The 17366-nt window shown below is 32.1% G+C and overlaps 1 protein-coding gene and 1 long non-coding RNA gene across 2 annotated transcripts in view; both read right to left on the reverse strand.

Annotated features, from left to right (window-relative positions):
• The window catches only part of LOC143227304 (ovochymase-1-like), a 65859-nt gene extending 51710 nt beyond the window's left edge, over positions 1–14149 (reverse strand). The window contains exons 1-3 of the mRNA XM_076458760.1: positions 13980–14149; positions 11410–11480; positions 10072–10172 (exon numbers count right to left, since the gene is read on the reverse strand). Coding sequence (XP_076314875.1) covers positions 10072–10172; positions 11410–11412 — 104 coding nt within the window. The 5' untranslated portion in view covers positions 11413–11480; positions 13980–14149. The remainder of the gene's footprint in view (positions 1–10071; positions 10173–11409; positions 11481–13979) is intronic.
• A 409-nt stretch (positions 14150–14558) lies between these two features.
• LOC143224842 (uncharacterized) lies at positions 14559–16987 on the reverse strand. Its single transcript, XR_013013465.1, has 2 exons — positions 16888–16987; positions 14559–14928 (listed from the first exon to the last, which is right to left on the reverse strand). It is a non-coding gene; the product is annotated as an uncharacterized LOC143224842 (long non-coding RNA).
• Between the last annotated feature and the right edge of the window lie 379 nt (positions 16988–17366).

Below are 17366 nucleotides of genomic sequence, written 5' to 3' on the forward strand. Positions count from 1 at the left end.
AACTAAAACATGTGTGGTATGTTATTAATGTGTATCTCATTAAGTATACTTACAGTAGTTTAACATGTGTGGTATATTACCAAGGTGTTTGTCTTATTAATTATACTTACACATAACTAAAACATGTGTGGTATGTTATTAATGTGTATCTCATTAAGTATACTTACAGTAGTTTAACATGTGTGGTATATTACCAAGGTGTTTGTCTTATTAATTATACTTACACATAACTAAAACATGTGTGGTATGTTATTAATGTGTATCTCATTAAGTATACTTACAGTAGTTTAACATGTGTGGTATATTACCAAGGTGTTTGTCTTATTAATTATACTTACACATAACTAAAACATGTGTGGTATGTTATTAATGTGTATCTCATTAAGTATACTTACAGTAGTTTAACATGTGTGGTATATTACCAAGGTGTTTGTCTTATTAATTATACTTACACATAACTAAAACATGTGTGGTATGTTATTAATGTGTATCTCATTAAGTATACTTACAGTAGTTTAACATGTGTGGTATATTACCAAGGTGTTTGTCTTATTAATTATACAGTAGTTTAACATGTGTACACATAACATTAAATACTTACAGTAGTGTGGTATGTTATTAAGGTGTTTATCTCATTAAGTATACTTACAGTAGTTTAACATGTGTGGTATATTACCAAGGTGTTTGTCTTATTAATTATACTTACACATATCCCATTAAAACATGTGTGGTATGTTATTAAGGTGTGTATCTCATTAAGTATCTCATTATACTTACAGTAGTTTAACATGTGTGGTATATTACCAAGGTGTTTGTCTTATTAATTATACTTACACATAACTAAAACATGTGTGGTATGTTATTAATGTGTATCTCATTAAGTATACTTACAGTAGTTTAACATGTGTGGTATATTACCAAGGTGTTTGTCTTATTAATTATACTTACACATAACTAAAACATGTGTGGTATGTTATTAATGTGTATCTCATTAAGTATACTTACAGTAGTTTAACATGTGTGGTATATTACCAAGGTGTTTGTCTTATTAATTATACTTACACATAACTAAAACATGTGTGGTATGTTATTAATGTGTATCTCATTAAGTATACTTACAGTAGTTTAACATGTGTGGTATATTACCAAGGTGTTTGTCTTATTAATTATACTTACACATAACTAAAACATGTGTGGTATGTTATTAATGTGTATCTCATTAAGTATACTTACAGTAGTTTAACATGTGTGGTATATTACCAAGGTGTTTGTCTTATTAATTATACTTACACATAACTAAAACATGTGTGGTATGTTATTAATGTGTATCTCATTAAGTATACTTACAGTAGTTTAACATGTGTGGTATATTACCAAGGTGTTTGTCTCATTAAGTATACTTACAGTAGTTTAACATGTGTGGTATATTATCAAGGTGTTTATCTCATTAAGTATACTTACAGTAGTTTAACATGTGTGGTATGTTATCAAGGTGTTTATCTCATTAAGTATACTTACAGTAGTTTAACATGTGTGGTATATTACCAAGGTGTTTGTCTTATTAATTATACTTACACATAACTAAAACATGTGTGGTATGTTATTAAGGTGTGTATCTCATTAAGTATACTTACAGTAGTTTAACATGTGTGGTATATTACCAAGGTGTTTGTCTTATTAATTATACTTACACATAACTAAAACATGTGTGGTATGTTATTAATGTGTATCTCATTAAGTATACTTACAGTAGTTTAACATGTGTGGTATATTACCAAGGTGTTTGTCTTATTAATTATACTTACACATAACTAAAACATGTGTGGTATGTTATTAATGTGTATCTCATTAAGTATACTTACAGTAGTTTAACATGTGTGGTATATTACCAAGGTGTTTGTCTTATTAATTATACTTACACATAACTAAAACATGTGTGGTATGTTATTAATGTGTATCTCATTAAGTATACTTACAGTAGTTTAACATGTGTGGTATATTACCAAGGTGTTTGTCTTATTAATTATACTTACACATAACTAAAACATGTGTGGTATGTTATTAATGTGTATCTCATTAAGTATACTTACAGTAGTTTAACATGTGTGGTATATTACCAAGGTGTTTGTTTATTCATTAAGGTGTTTATACACTTACAGTAGTTTAACATGTGTGGTATGTTATTAAGGTGTTTATCTCATTAAGTATACTTACAGTAGTTTAACATGTGTGGTATATTACCAAGGTGTTTGTCTCATTAAGTATACTTACAGTAGTTTAACATGTGCGGTATGTTATCAAGGTGTTTATCTCATTAAGTATATTTACAGTAGTTTAACATATGTGGTATGTTATCAAGGTGTTTATCTCATTAAGTATACTTACAGTAGTTTAACATGTGTGGTATATTACCAAGGTGTTTATCCCATTAAGCATATACTTACAGTAGTTTAACATGTGTGGTATGTTATCAAGGTGTTTATCTCATTAAGTATACTTACAGTAGTTTAACATGTGTGGTATATTACCAAGGTGTTTATCTCATTAAGTATACTTACAGTAGTTTAACATGTGTGGTATGTTATCAAGGTGTTTATCTCATTAAGTATACTTACAGTAGTTTAACATGTGTGGTATATTACCAAGGTGTTTATCTCATTAAGTATACTTACAGTAGTTTAACATGTGTGGTATGTTATCAAGGTGTTTATCTCATTAAGTATACTTACAGTAGTTTAACATGTGTGGTATATTACCAAGGTGTTTATCCCATTAAGTATACTTACAGTAGTTTAACATGTGTGGTATGTATATTATCTCAAGGTGTTTATGTCATTAAGTTTATATTTATACTTACAGTAGTTTAACATGTGTGGTATGTTATCAAGGTGTTTATCTCATTAAGTATACTTACAGTAGTTTAACATGTGTGGTATATTACCAAGGTGTTTATCTCATTAAGTATACTTACAGTAGTTTAACATGTGTGGTATGTGTGGTATATTACCAAGGTGTTTATCCTCATTAAGTATACTTACAGTAGTTTAACATGTGTGGTATATTACCAAGGTGTTTATCCTCATTAAGTATACTTACAGTAGTTTAACATGTGTGGTATGTTATCAAGGTGTTTATCTCATTAAGTATATTTACAGTAGTTTAACATGTGTGGTATATTACCAAGGTGTTTATCCCATTAAGTATACTTACAGTAGTTTAACATGTGTGGTATGTTACCAAGGTGTTTATCCTCATTAAGTATACTTACAGTAGTTTAACATGTGTGGTATATTACCAAGGTGTTTATCTCATTAAGTATACTTACAGTAGTTTAACTTGTGTGGTATGTTATCAAGGTGTTTATCTCATTAAGTATATTTACAGTAGTTTAACATGTGTGGTATATTACCAAGGTGTTTATCTCATTAAGTATATTTACAGTAGTTTAACATGTGTGGTATATTACCAAGGTGTTTGTCTTATTAATTATACTTACACATAACTAAAACATGTGTGGTATGTTATTAATGTGTATCTCATTAAGTATACTTACAGTAGTTTAACATGTGTGGTATATTACCAAGGTGTTTGTCTCATTAAGTATACTTACAGTAGTTTAACATGTGTGGTATATTATCAAGGTGTTTATCTCATTAAGTATACTTACAGTAGTTTAACTTGTGTGGTATGTTATCAAGGTGTTTATCTCATTAAGTATACTTACAGTAGTTTAACATGTGTGGTATATTACCAAGGTGTTTGTCTTATTAATTATACTTACACATAACTAAAACATGTGTGGTATGTTATTAATGTGTATCTCATTAAGTATACTTACAGTAGTTTAACATGTGTGGTATATTACCAAGGTGTTTGTCTTATTAATTATACTTACACATAACTAAAACATGTGTGGTATGTTATTAATGTGTATCTCATTAAGTATACTTACAGTAGTTTAACATGTGTGGTATATTACCAAGGTGTTTGTCTTATTAATTATACTTACACATAACTAAAACATGTGTGGTATGTTATTAATGTGTATCTCATTAAGTATACTTACAGTAGTTTAACATGTGTGGTATATTACCAAGGTGTTTGTCTTATTAATTATACTTACACATAACTAAAACATGTGTGGTATGTTATTAATGTGTATCTCATTAAGTATATACTTACAGTAGTTTAACATGTGTGGTATATTACCAAGGTGTTTGTCTTATTAATTATACTTACACATAACTAAAACATGTGTGGTATGTTATTAATGTGTATCTCATTAAGTATACTTACAGTAGTTTAACATGTGTGGTATATTACCAAGGTGTTTGTCTTATTAATTATACTTACACATAACTAAAACATGTGTGGTATGTTATTAATGTGTATCTCATTAAGTATACTTACAGTAGTTTAACATGTGTGGTATATTACCAAGGTGTTTGTCTTATTAATTATACTTACACATAACTAAAACATGTGTGGTATGTTATTAAGGTGTGTATCTCATTAAGTATACTTACAGTAGTTTAACATGTGTGGTATATTACCAAGGTGTTTGTCTTATTAATTATACTTACACATAACTAAAACATGTGTGGTATGTTATTAATGTGTATCTCATTAAGTATACTTACAGTAGTTTAACATGTGTGGTATATTACCAAGGTGTTTGTCTTATTAATTATACTTACACATAACTAAAACATGTGTGGTATGTTATTAATGTGTATCTCATTAAGTATACTTACAGTAGTTTAACATGTGTGGTATATTACCAAGGTGTTTGTCTTATTAATTATACTTACACATAACTAAAACATGTGTGGTATGTTATTAATGTGTATCTCATTAAGTATACTTACAGTAGTTTAACATGTGTGGTATATTACCAAGGTGTTTGTCTTATTAATTATACTTACACATAACTAAAACATGTGTGGTATGTTATTAATGTGTATCTCATTAAGTATACTTACAGTAGTTTAACATGTGTGGTATATTACCAAGGTGTTTGTCTTATTAATTATACTTACACATAACCAAAACATGTGTGGTATGTTATTAATGTGTATCTCATTAAGTATACTTACAGTAGTTTAACATGTGTGGTATATTACCAAGGTGTTTGTCTTATTAATTATACTTACACATAACCAAAAACATGTGTGGTATGTTATTAATGTGTATCTCATTAAGTATACTTACAGTAGTTTAACATGTGTGGTATATTACCAAGGTGTTTGTCTTATTAATTATACTTACACATAACTAAAACATGTGTGGTATGTTATTAATGTGTATCTCATTAAGTATACTTACAGTAGTTTAACATGTGTGGTATATTACCAAGGTGTTTGTCTTATTAATTATACTTACACATAAGTAAAACATGTGTGGTATGTTATTAATGTGTATCTCATTAAGTATACTTACAGTAGTTTAACATGTGTGGTATATTACCAAGGTGTTTATCTCATTAAGTATACTTACAGTAGTTTAACATGTGTGGTATATTATCAAGGTGTTTATCTCATTAAGTATACTTACAGTAGTTTAACTTGTGTGGTATGTTATCAAGGTGTTTATCTCATTAAGTATACTTACAGTAGTTTAACATGTGTAGTATATTACCAAGGTGTTTATCTCATTAATTATACTTACAGTAGTAAAACATGTGTGGTATGTTATTAATGTTTATCTCATTAAGTATACTTACAGTAGTTTAACATGTGTGGTATATTACCAAGGTGTTTGTCTTATTAATTATACTTACACATAACTAAAACATGTGTGGTATGTTATTAATGTGTATCTCATTAAGTATACTTACAGTAGTTTAACATGTGTGGTATATTACCAAGGTGTTTGTCTTATTAATTATACTTACACATAACTAAAACATGTGTGGTATGTTATTAATGTGTATCTCATTAAGTATACTTACAGTAGTTTAACATGTGTGGTATATTACCAAGGTGTTTGTCTTATTAATTATACTTACACATAACTAAAACATGTGTGGTATGTTATTAATGTGTATCTCATTAAGTATACTTACAGTAGTTTAACATGTGTGGTATATTACCAAGGTGTTTATCTCATTAAGTATACTTACAGTAGTTTAACATGTGTGGTATATTACCAAGGTGTTTATCTCATTAAGTATACTTACAGTAGTTTAACATGTGTGGTATGTTACCAAGGTGTTTATCTCATTAAGTATACTTACAGTAGTTTAACATGTGTGGTATATTACCAAGGTGTTTATCTCATTAAGTATACAGTAGTTTTACAGTAGTTTAACATGTGTGGTATGTTATCAAGGTGTTTATCCCATTAAGTATATACTTACAGTAGTTTAACATGTGTGGTATATTACCAAGGTGTTTGTCTTATTAATTATACTTACACATAACTAAAACATGTGTGGTATGTTATTAATGTGTATCTCATTAAGTATACTTACAGTAGTTTAACATGTGTGGTATATTACCAAGGTGTTTGTCTTATTAATTATACTTACACATAACTAAAACATGTGTGGTATGTTATTAATGTGTATCTCATTAAGTATACTTACAGTAGTTTAACATGTGTGGTATATTACCAAGGTGTTTGTCTTATTAATTATACTTACACATAACTAAAACATGTGTGGTATGTTATTAATGTGTATCTCATTAAGTATACTTACAGTAGTTTAACATGTGTGGTATATTACCAAGGTGTTTGTCTTATTAATTATACTTACACATAACTAAAACATGTGTGGTATGTTATTAATGTGTATCTCATTAAGTATACTTACAGTAGTTTAACATGTGTGGTATATTACCAAGGTGTTTGTCTTATTAATTATACTTACACATAACTAAAACATGTGTGGTATGTTATTAATGTGTATCTCATTAAGTATACTTACAGTAGTTTAACATGTGTGGTATATTACCAAGGTGTTTGTCTTATTAATTATACTTACACATAACTAAAACATGTGTGGTATGTTATTAATGTGTATCTCATTAAGTATACTTACAGTAGTTTAACATGTGTGGTATATTACCAAGGTGTTTGTCTTATTAATTATACTTACACATAACTAAAACATGTGTGGTATGTTATTAATGTGTATCTCATTAAGTATACTTACAGTAGTTTAACATGTGTGGTATATTACCAAGGTGTTTGTCTTATTAATTATACTTACACATAACTAAAACATGTGTGGTATGTTATTAATGTGTATCCTCATTAAGTATACTTACAGTAGTTTAACATGTGTGGTATATTACCAAGGTGTTTGTCTTATTAATTATACTTACACATAACTAACTAAAACATGTGTGGTATGTTATTAATGTGTATCTTCATTAAGTATACTTACAGTAGTTTAACATGTGTGGTATATTACCAAGGTGTTTATCTCATTAAGTATACTTACAGTAGTTTAACATGTGTGGTATATTACCAAGGTGTTTATCTCATTAAGTATACTTACAGTAGTTTAACTTGTGTGGTATGTTATCAAGGTGTTTATCTCATTAAGTATACTTACAGTAGTTTAACATGTGTGGTATATTACCAAGGTGTTTGTCTTATTAATTATACTTACACATAACTAAAACATGTGTGGTATGTTATTAATGTGTATCTCATTAAGTATACTTACAGTAGTTTAACATGTGTGGTATATTACCAAGGTGTTTGTCTTATTAATTATACTTACACATAACCAAAACATGTGTGGTATGTTATTAATGTGTATCTCATTAAGTATACTTACAGTAGTTTAACATGTGTGGTATATTACCAAGGTGTTTGTCTTATTAATTATACTTACACATAACTAAAACATGTGTGGTATGTTATTAATGTGTATCTCATTAAGTATACTTACAGTAGTTTAACATGTGTGGTATATTACCAAGGTGTTTGTCTTATTAATTATACTTACACATAACCAAAACATGTGTGGTATGTTATTAATGTGTATCTCATTAAGTATACTTACAGTAGTTTAACATGTGTGGTATATTACCAAGGTGTTTATCTTACATTAAGGTGTTTATCATACTACTTACAGTAGTTTAACATGTGTGGTATATTACCAAGGTGTTTATCTCATTAAGTATATATATACTTACAGTAGTTTAACTTGTGTGGTATGTTATCAAGGTGTTTATCTCATTAAGTATACTTACAGTAGTTTAACATGTGTAGTATATTACCAAGGTGTTTATCTCATTAAGTATACTTACAGTAGTTTAACTTGTGCGGTATGTTATCAAGGTGTTTATCTCATTAAGTATATTTACAGTAGTTTAACATGTGTGGTATATTACCAAGGTGTTTATCTCATTAAGCATATACTTACAGTAGTTTAACATGTGTGGTATATTACCAAGGTGTTTATCTCATTAAGTATACTTACAGTAGTTTAACATGTGTAGTATATTACCAAGGTGTTTATCTCATTAAGTATACTTACAGTAGTTTAACATGTGTGGTATATTACCAAGGTGTTTATCTCATTAAGCATACTTACAGTAGTTTAACATGTGTAGTATAGTACCAAGGTGTTTATCTCATTAAGTATACTTACAGTAGTTTAACATGTGTGGTATATTACCAAGGTGTTTATCTAACATTAAGTATACTTACAGTAGTTTAACATGTGTGGTATATTAGGTGTTTGTCTTATTAATTATACTTCTTACACATAACTAAAACATGTGTGGTATGTTATTAATGTGTATCCCAAAGTGTTTGTCTTATTAGGTGTTTATACTTACACATAACTAAAAACATGTGTGGTATGTTATTAATGTGTATCTCATTAAGTATACTTACAGTAGTTTAACATGTGTGGTATATTACCAAGGTGTTTGTCTTATTAATTATACTTACACATAACTAAAACATGTGTGGTATGTTATTAATGTGTATCTCATTAAGTATACTTACAGTAGTTTAACATGTGTGGTATAGTACCAAGGTGTTTATCTCATTAAGTATACTTACAGTAGTTTAACATGTGTGGTATATTACCAAGGTGTTTATCTCATTAAGCATACTTACAGTAGTTTAACATGTGTAGTATAGTACCAAGGTGTTTATCTCATTAAGTATATTTACAGTAGTTTAACATGTGTGGTATGTTATCAAAGTATTTATCTCATAATTATAGTTGCAGTAGCAAACCACTTGAGGTGTGTTGTTAACACTCCTACGAAAGTGGGGCCTAATAGGCCCGAGAGCAACTTGAAAGCTTATTAATATTAGGCTAATAATTTTGTATTTAAATGAAATTGCCATTTAAATCCATTAATGAATGGATTAACGAGATTCCCACTGTCCCTATCTACTATCTAGCGAAACCACAGCCAGGGGAACGGGCTTGAAGAAATCAGGAGTAGAAACGTCTTTTCGTAGGTGTGTTAACGTGTTTATTCCAGTCTACAATCATTACATAAATGTGTGAGGTCTTGTCCTTTTTCAGTTTTTTTTCTCACTATTTTTTTGTGACACATTTTACTGTGTCACGTTTTCTAGACTGGAATTTCCCATTTGCGTGAATGATATCAACCGATGATGCAGGGAAATCGCCAAAGGAAAAAAGGACCTTCACGGAGCCGATGAAGGTCGTTTGGTTGAAACTGTTATGTCTCTTTCACTGGACTAGGTTAGAGTGATTTTAACATTTTCTGTGAATTCTTTATATTCTCACACCCATTACTGTAAATAATCGTCATTATGTGATGTGGTAACTGCCCGATGTAACCACTAACCTCTTTTATCTGTGTTTGGACGAACCTAGGTTTGAGCTGTTTTGAGTTCTTTACAAAATAGGAACAAAACAATCCTTATTTAAGCTTTGCGAATTAAGAAATTCCCACTATAATTTAAGTGTTGCGAAAGAAATCTGACCTTATAGTTCGAAACCGAGCACGTGGGTTGCGTCATCGCTACAAAGTAATCGTTTTGCTCTGTTATAGTGCTCGAAATAAGAAAAAGGTAAAATATGTGTCGACCATTCTTTAACAACGTTTTATTAATTGTACTTACCCATCTGCGCAGTGGGCAGCGGTCAACACGTATTGTTTGTTAATCAGCACTCCCCCACAAAACTGACCTGAGAAGTCCACTGTTCCTCGTAGGAGAGCAGCCTTAACACAAATAAACAAAATAGTTGAACAACAAAATACATTGTTTCTAACAATACTTAACTGATATGAAATGAGATTAAACACAAATCAACGAAACGACTACTCTTAACTTCTACTTATTGTATAATGACAATTAATTGGTAACATATTACTATGATATCATACAGATCTTAAGAGCTTGCTGGTTTTTTTTATAGATTTTATAATTAAAGATGTTCTTACTATTAACGTGATTATGAAGTAATTGAAACAGATAATTAAATGTGCGACTCGAAAATTAAATACTTAATTAGTTTTAGAACAACCTACCGTCTCTCCCGCGGGAATCGAGCCCCATAAAAGTCCGTAAAATTACCGCTGTTCCACCTGGGCCCCAGAAGTTTACAAAGCAATAAAAAGAAGCAGTTCACTAAGTAATTTATTACATCAAGTGTGAAGCCACTTATCGTATACTCATTACATTAAAATGACTAAATTAAGACAGATAAATATGTACAATCAGCCTTTATTAAGTCAATAAACTTCACGATTTTTTCATTTATTATTTTGATAACTTGGTTAGTTTGGAAAAAAAATATTTTAAATCAAATTACCAAGTAATATTGTCGTTTCCGATTTTCTTGAGTTGGAGGTGGATTGTTTGAATAACTGTCTTTCTTCTAATCCATCACTTCAAACATTAGGGACAGTTAGTGCAAATAGCCTTCAAATAGCTCTGAGAGAAATTCAACAAACAGACAAACAAATGTTTTGAGAAATGTGTTTAAAACGTTCACGAACCTTTCAATAGTTCTGTGGTTAAGTTCTTTATTCAACTGAACAGAATAAACACTGTGGTTAAAATTGAAATTTTTAAATTTCTGTAAGATAATCCAATGATTCGTTTGTTTTCTAAATTTCGCGCAAAGCTACACGAGGGCTATCTGTGCTAGCCGTCCCTAATTAAGCAGTGTAATACTAGAGGGAAGGGAGCTAGTCATCACCACCCACCGCCAACTCTTAGGCTACTCTTTTACCAAAGAATAGTGGGACTGATAGTCACATATAATGCCCCCACGATTGAAAGGGCGAGTATGTTTGGTGTGATGGGGATTCGAACCCGCGCCCTAACCACCTGGCCAGCAAGGGCCTTAACCCAATGAAGAAAATAAAGATGATAAAATTAAAAACAAACAAACATGGAACGTAACCAAGTTTAATATATTCAGTATCTCATCAGAGAACTTCAATAACTCACCATCCATCTCCAATCATTTGGATCGGCTCGTATACCACCAACTATTCTCTTTTTAAAAGTTAGACCACATTCTGAAAGAGAATACCCAAAATATAAATACAGTCATATTATTTTTTCCATTTGTTCAATAATTTGTTTTACTTGAAAGGGATATTTCTTACATTAGCTAAACCTACAAAGGATTGTTTGTTTGTTTGTTTTGAATTGCGCGCAAAGCTACTCGAGGGCTATCTGCGCTAGCCGTTCCTAATTTTGCAGTGTAGACTAGAGGAAAGGCAGCTAGTCATCACCACCCACCGCAAACTCTTGGGCTACTCTTTTACCAACAAATAGTGGGAATGACCGTCACATTATAACATCCCCATAGCTGAAAGGGCGAGCATGTTTGGTGTTACGGGGATTCGAGCCCGCGACCATTAGATTACGAGTCGAGTGCCTTATCTACTATGTTAATTAGAACATTGTTTGTTTAGAATTAAGCACAAAGCTACACAATGGGCTATCTGTGCTATACCCACACGAATATTAAAACCCTGTTTTTAGCGACGTGAGTCTGAAGACATACCGTTGTGCCACTGGGGGACAGTTATCACACTGATGGGTAATTTATTCAAATGTAATGTGTTTATTATGGCATTAATGCATAATTTATTGATATCTAGTGTGCTAATTATAACATTAATAGGTAATTTATTGAAATCTAGTGTGTTAATTAAAACATTAATGGGTAATTTATTTATATCGAACAACAAAAGCTTGTTTGTTTGTTTTTTTTGAATTTCGCACAAAGCTACTCGAAGGCTATCTGTGCTAGTCGTTCCTAATTAGGCAGTGTAAGACTAGAGGAAAGGCAGCTAATCATCACCACCCACCGCCAACTCTTGGGCTACTCTTTACCAACAAATAGTGGGAATGACCGTGACATTATAACACCCCCAGAGCTGAAAGGGCGAGCATGTTTGGTGTGACGGGGATTCGAACCCCTGACCCTCAGATTACGAGTCGAACGCCTTAACCCACCTGGTCACGCCGGGCTGCATTTCTGTAAGAACATGTAAACTATTTAACTTCTACTTTGGAGAAAGGTTTGTGCAACTAACGACCACAGCTGGAAAATAGAAGTTCGACTAATATTACGTACGTTTAAAAACAAACCAAGAAGGAATTCTCAATAGCCACGGTACATGAAATTCTTTTAGAGAGAATTTGAGTAAACTAATCTACGAGACCTTGAGCGTGGTCAAATACGTCCATCAAAAGAGTTTGACCTGCTGAGCCCTAGATTGTAATTAAATCTCAAATCTATCAAAGTTCAACGGAAATACGAGTTTAAAATTTGAACTTGAAAAACAAACTTTGAGTCATTTAATGTGCTGCTACGCCAGGGCTAAAATGTATTAGTTAGCAATCCTACTGTCCCCGCAACATGTTACAGATTTTTAAATGTCAGTGAATTTAGAAACCACTGATAGGAGAAAATCGTATATTGGTGTATTTGATAAACGGATTAACGTTAATAACTTTACCTGATTTGATCATGACGTAGGTGATAACTGTAATATTGGAAATATATATATATATTAATTCATCACAATGTCTTTGGTAGTCCAGAGTAACTTTGGAATAATCACTAGATTATCTCACTTCATTGTTATTTGTATTCGAGTGTAAGACAAAACACTAGATAATCCACTGCAACTGAACATTATCATTGTTGTGTACGCTAGCATCTGAAAATTAAAAAACACACACAGAAGAAACATTCCAGATAAATAAATAGTGTTCATATTTTTAATACGTCCCTCAGAAACCAAGGAGTGTCTCTACACTATAGTTTGTTAAATATTAAAGTAAGTTCAATCCGAAAATCCCCAAAGAGGGTGATTTTGGACATATCTATGTTATTCTACTTCCAGGCACATTTTCTTTGTTAACTGATAAATGCTAAAATGAAATACAGCATCCTCAAGTCTCCATACTAGCTAGTACTAAGGTCTACTCACTGGTAGTAAATTCAGTATATATGTCAGTAAAGTCACATTCTCAGCATTGTTAACTAAGCAACTGTCAATGTTTTATGCTTCTCCTATCACCGTTTTATGTTTAGCTTTCAACTGAGATACGAACAACCTGCGATTCAGCAAGGAAGATCGAAGCATCACGGTAGTCAGGAGTAGGATGACCAGACAGGAACATTTTGAAAGCATCTATTGGCATAATATTGTACTCATCTTGCTGCACAGCACTTACCAAGGTGATTTTAAATGGTTCCTGAATACCTATGCTATATTTTTTATGGTTGGCCATTAAGCTCGTGATGCGCTAAGCGATTTCAGTCACCTTATCACTTAAAACCACTTTTTTGCAACCCATGCGCCAATAAACATTTCCAAAAATGTTATTTCAAGTTAAAAAAAACGGATTGGGTAGTTGCTGTTTTTCAACAAAAATGTCCCCCCACTAGTTTATGAGGGGCCTATCAAAATCATATACATATATGATATTTTTATTTATTATGTTTGCAATGAAGTAAACAAAACAAGCAAATTATTGAGCAAAGATATATGAACCTTTGTCGAAAGGACTTTCACTTGATGTTTCTGAGGTTGGTGAGGACGTCGTTGAAGAGGTGGTAGGTGGTGGTGAAGTCGATGAGGGTTTCTGCTGAAGAGGTGGTAGGTGGTGGTGAAGTCGATGAGTGTTTCGTTGAAGAGGTGGTAGGTGTAGGTGACGTTGATGAGGGTTTCTGCTGAAGAGGTGGTAGGGTGGTGGTGAAGTCGATGAGTGTTTCGTTGAAAAGGTGGTAGGTGGAGGTGACGTTGATGAACGAGTCGTTAAAGGAATGGAAGGTGGGACTGAGGCTGATGATGAAGTCATTGAAAGGGTGGTAGGTGGTACTGAGGTTGATGACGAAGTCATTGAAAGGGTGGTAGGTGGTACTGAGGTTGATGACGAAGTCATTGAAAAGTGGTAGGCAGTAATGAGGTTGCAGGTTGGATTGTATTGGTTGGATCTTCAAAGTGGGAGTCGGGACAACAAACCCCAACATAATGACCTTTAATAATACATACATGGTTGTAAAACGTTTGATAATTTCTAAACATTTCTCGTCGTAAACAATGTTGAATATATCGGCAGTGACCTTTTATTTTCAGGTGTCCTACAAAACTGAAATCTGTCGTTGGAAGAAGCTGATGGGTTAAATATTGTTGAACAGGTCACGGGTATGGGGAGTTTATGACCACGTGACATGATGTGCTGAACCCAGTTGAGAGCTTCATCTAAGGTTATGCTGTCAACATTATAACTATCACAAGTATGTCTGTGAGAACTCCATCCACTATTTGGTGATGAGAACCAGCTTGATGGATAGTTTTGATGTTCCCCTGGAATACCGTCGTACCAATGAACTGCTCGGCCTCTTTCTTCTTGGATAGAATGTGTATCCGTTTCCATCAACTTCTAGTACGAAACTGTCACCATATGGATAATGGTAGTTCCCTGGACCACGCCTACGACCTGGAATGTATTATGGATATAATGAAAATATGTGCTCATTGGGTTTTATTATTATTTTGTGAGAAGCATTAAAACTAGACATTCACGACAAAGAACACGTAATATTTATGTCGATTTATCTACATAATTGGAAATTCTGGTTCAAGTTTTTAACATATTACACATTATCTAGAATAATATATGTGTGTATAACAAGTGCATATCCAATTTTGTTTGAGCCGTGTGAACTTCAAAATGAAACTCCTACATGAGAAATAAAACATTTTGAATAAGTATCATAAAAAATACAGGAGATAAAGTGTAGTCTCTGATGAATGAACAGTTTTGTGTCAGTCAGGACTTAATTTGAGAAGATATATATATCTGTATTTCACATTTTATAACTGATTTCCTGAAAGCATTCTTAGTTAATACTGTACGAACTTAGATAAAACTGTGGAAGTGAAACGAAAAACATAAGTTAAATTCCTACACCTGTGAACAGTTTTGGGTACTTAAAATCACTTATATTAATCTACTACTCAGAAATGAGGAGCTTGTTTGTTTGTTTCGCAAAAGCTGCTCGAGGGCTATCTGTGCTAGCCGTCCCTAATTTAGCAGTGTAAGACTAGAGGGAAGGCAGCTGGTCATCACCACCCATCGCCAACTCTTGGACTCCTCTTGTACCAACGAATAGTGGGATTGACCGTCACATTATAACACCCACACGGCTTAAAGGGCGAGCATGTTTGGTGCGACCGGGATGAAAGGGCGACGGGGTTCGAACCCGCGACCCTCAGATTACTAGTCGCACGCTTTAACACGCTTGATAAATGAGGAGTTAAGACAAATTTAATAAGTAGCTTCTCATATGTAGTACACAGGCATAACATATATTTTCTACCTTCTTTTGTTAATATAAATTAACAAATAATTCATTTGGTCAGATTTTATGCAATTTTCGCATAAACACTGGTGCATTCTAAGATTCAACGCTCACTTTAAGCTTCGACGTGCCCATTTCTGATGTGAACTTTGTTTTATATAACAACGTTTCGAACAACTACACTTCATCGGGCTTAATATGAACATGAAACTGAGCCTTCAGACCATTTGAACGAAATATAAAATAGATTATTTTCTTTTTCAAAGTGATTTTATTTCACTGCATTTACTTTTGACGTTGTGTGAATTCCAAGTCTTTTACCTAAAGTCTATCATAGAAGTACCAAAAACTTAACAAATAATTCAGATTTGCAGGTAGGGTTGAGCCGTTTGTGACACCGTGTTAATTCTAATGATAATTTAGTTGAATTTTGAAATGCACCTATTGTATAAAAGGATAAAAATTCATCAGTATCCTTCACTGGCCGAGTAGATGATATCTATAGGTTATAGTCTCAACTATGTTGTAAGATAACGACGAGTCACGTGTAAACGCTGGTCGTTTGTACCACTTATACTATGGCTAGTGAATACGTCAAAGAAAATAATTTTCTAGAAACAAAATCTGTTGGTTCGTTCACCAGTCCTGCAGAAAGCGACTGTCTAGTTGTAGGCAAGGCAAGGCACTGTACGTTTTCTTTGAACCCAATAAAGAATTGGTTTCATTTAACATTACGTGTCCAGTCTGTTTAATTTTCTCAGTCATTTAGTTAAACTCAAATAACTCACAAGTTTCCTAATCGAGTCTCCTGTTATAAAGCACACCTGTTTAATGGTCTCACAAAATAGCTTTTATCTGAGAATACCATAGATGCGAGCTACTCTATGTTATTTGAAGTCCAAAAATATACAAATAATAAATACAGATGAAACTTGTTATCACCAAAGTATTTTCGATTTAAACTCAACTGAGCTGTCCAGTGTAGTGTTAAGTCTACATTATGGGCAATACTTAAGTAGGAATTGTGAAATAAAATAGCGAACTGTATATTTAAAACTATTTAGTTTAATTAATTATAGTTAAATTATGGTTACCTTTTCTCACGTGATGCATTCTTTCATTGTGACTGGTTACTGATGAAGTCGCCAAAATCAGCAGAACAAATGCTTGATATAGTAACATTGATCCTTTAACACTCTGAAACATACAACAAAAACTGTAATAAATGGAAGTATTTAACAGTTTAGGGCTAATTCGCTCTAGTTAGGTTTAACTTCGTAGTTAAACTTCGACAAAATATTAGGTGCAGCTGGAGTACTTGTCCCAAAGACGAAAGTTATGCACATTAATGATTAATAAAAGGTTATTTTACGACATGAAAAATTGTTTTTTCTTATATATAATTGTAAAGAAAAAGAAACGTCCATAAAAACTGCAAAACAAAATGTTAGATCGCAAAGTTACATGTTATTCCATATTGACCCGACAAACCTTCATGCTGAACTTGGTTATATCACCAGGGGGACAAGTAGTGGTAAAAATGTAAAAATACCCATAAAAATTTTTAAAAAAC

Source organism: Tachypleus tridentatus, chromosome 9 (genome assembly GCF_004210375.1).
Source record: "Tachypleus tridentatus isolate NWPU-2018 chromosome 9, ASM421037v1, whole genome shotgun sequence".
NCBI classification, from domain to species: Eukaryota; Metazoa; Arthropoda; class Merostomata; order Xiphosura; family Limulidae; genus Tachypleus; species Tachypleus tridentatus.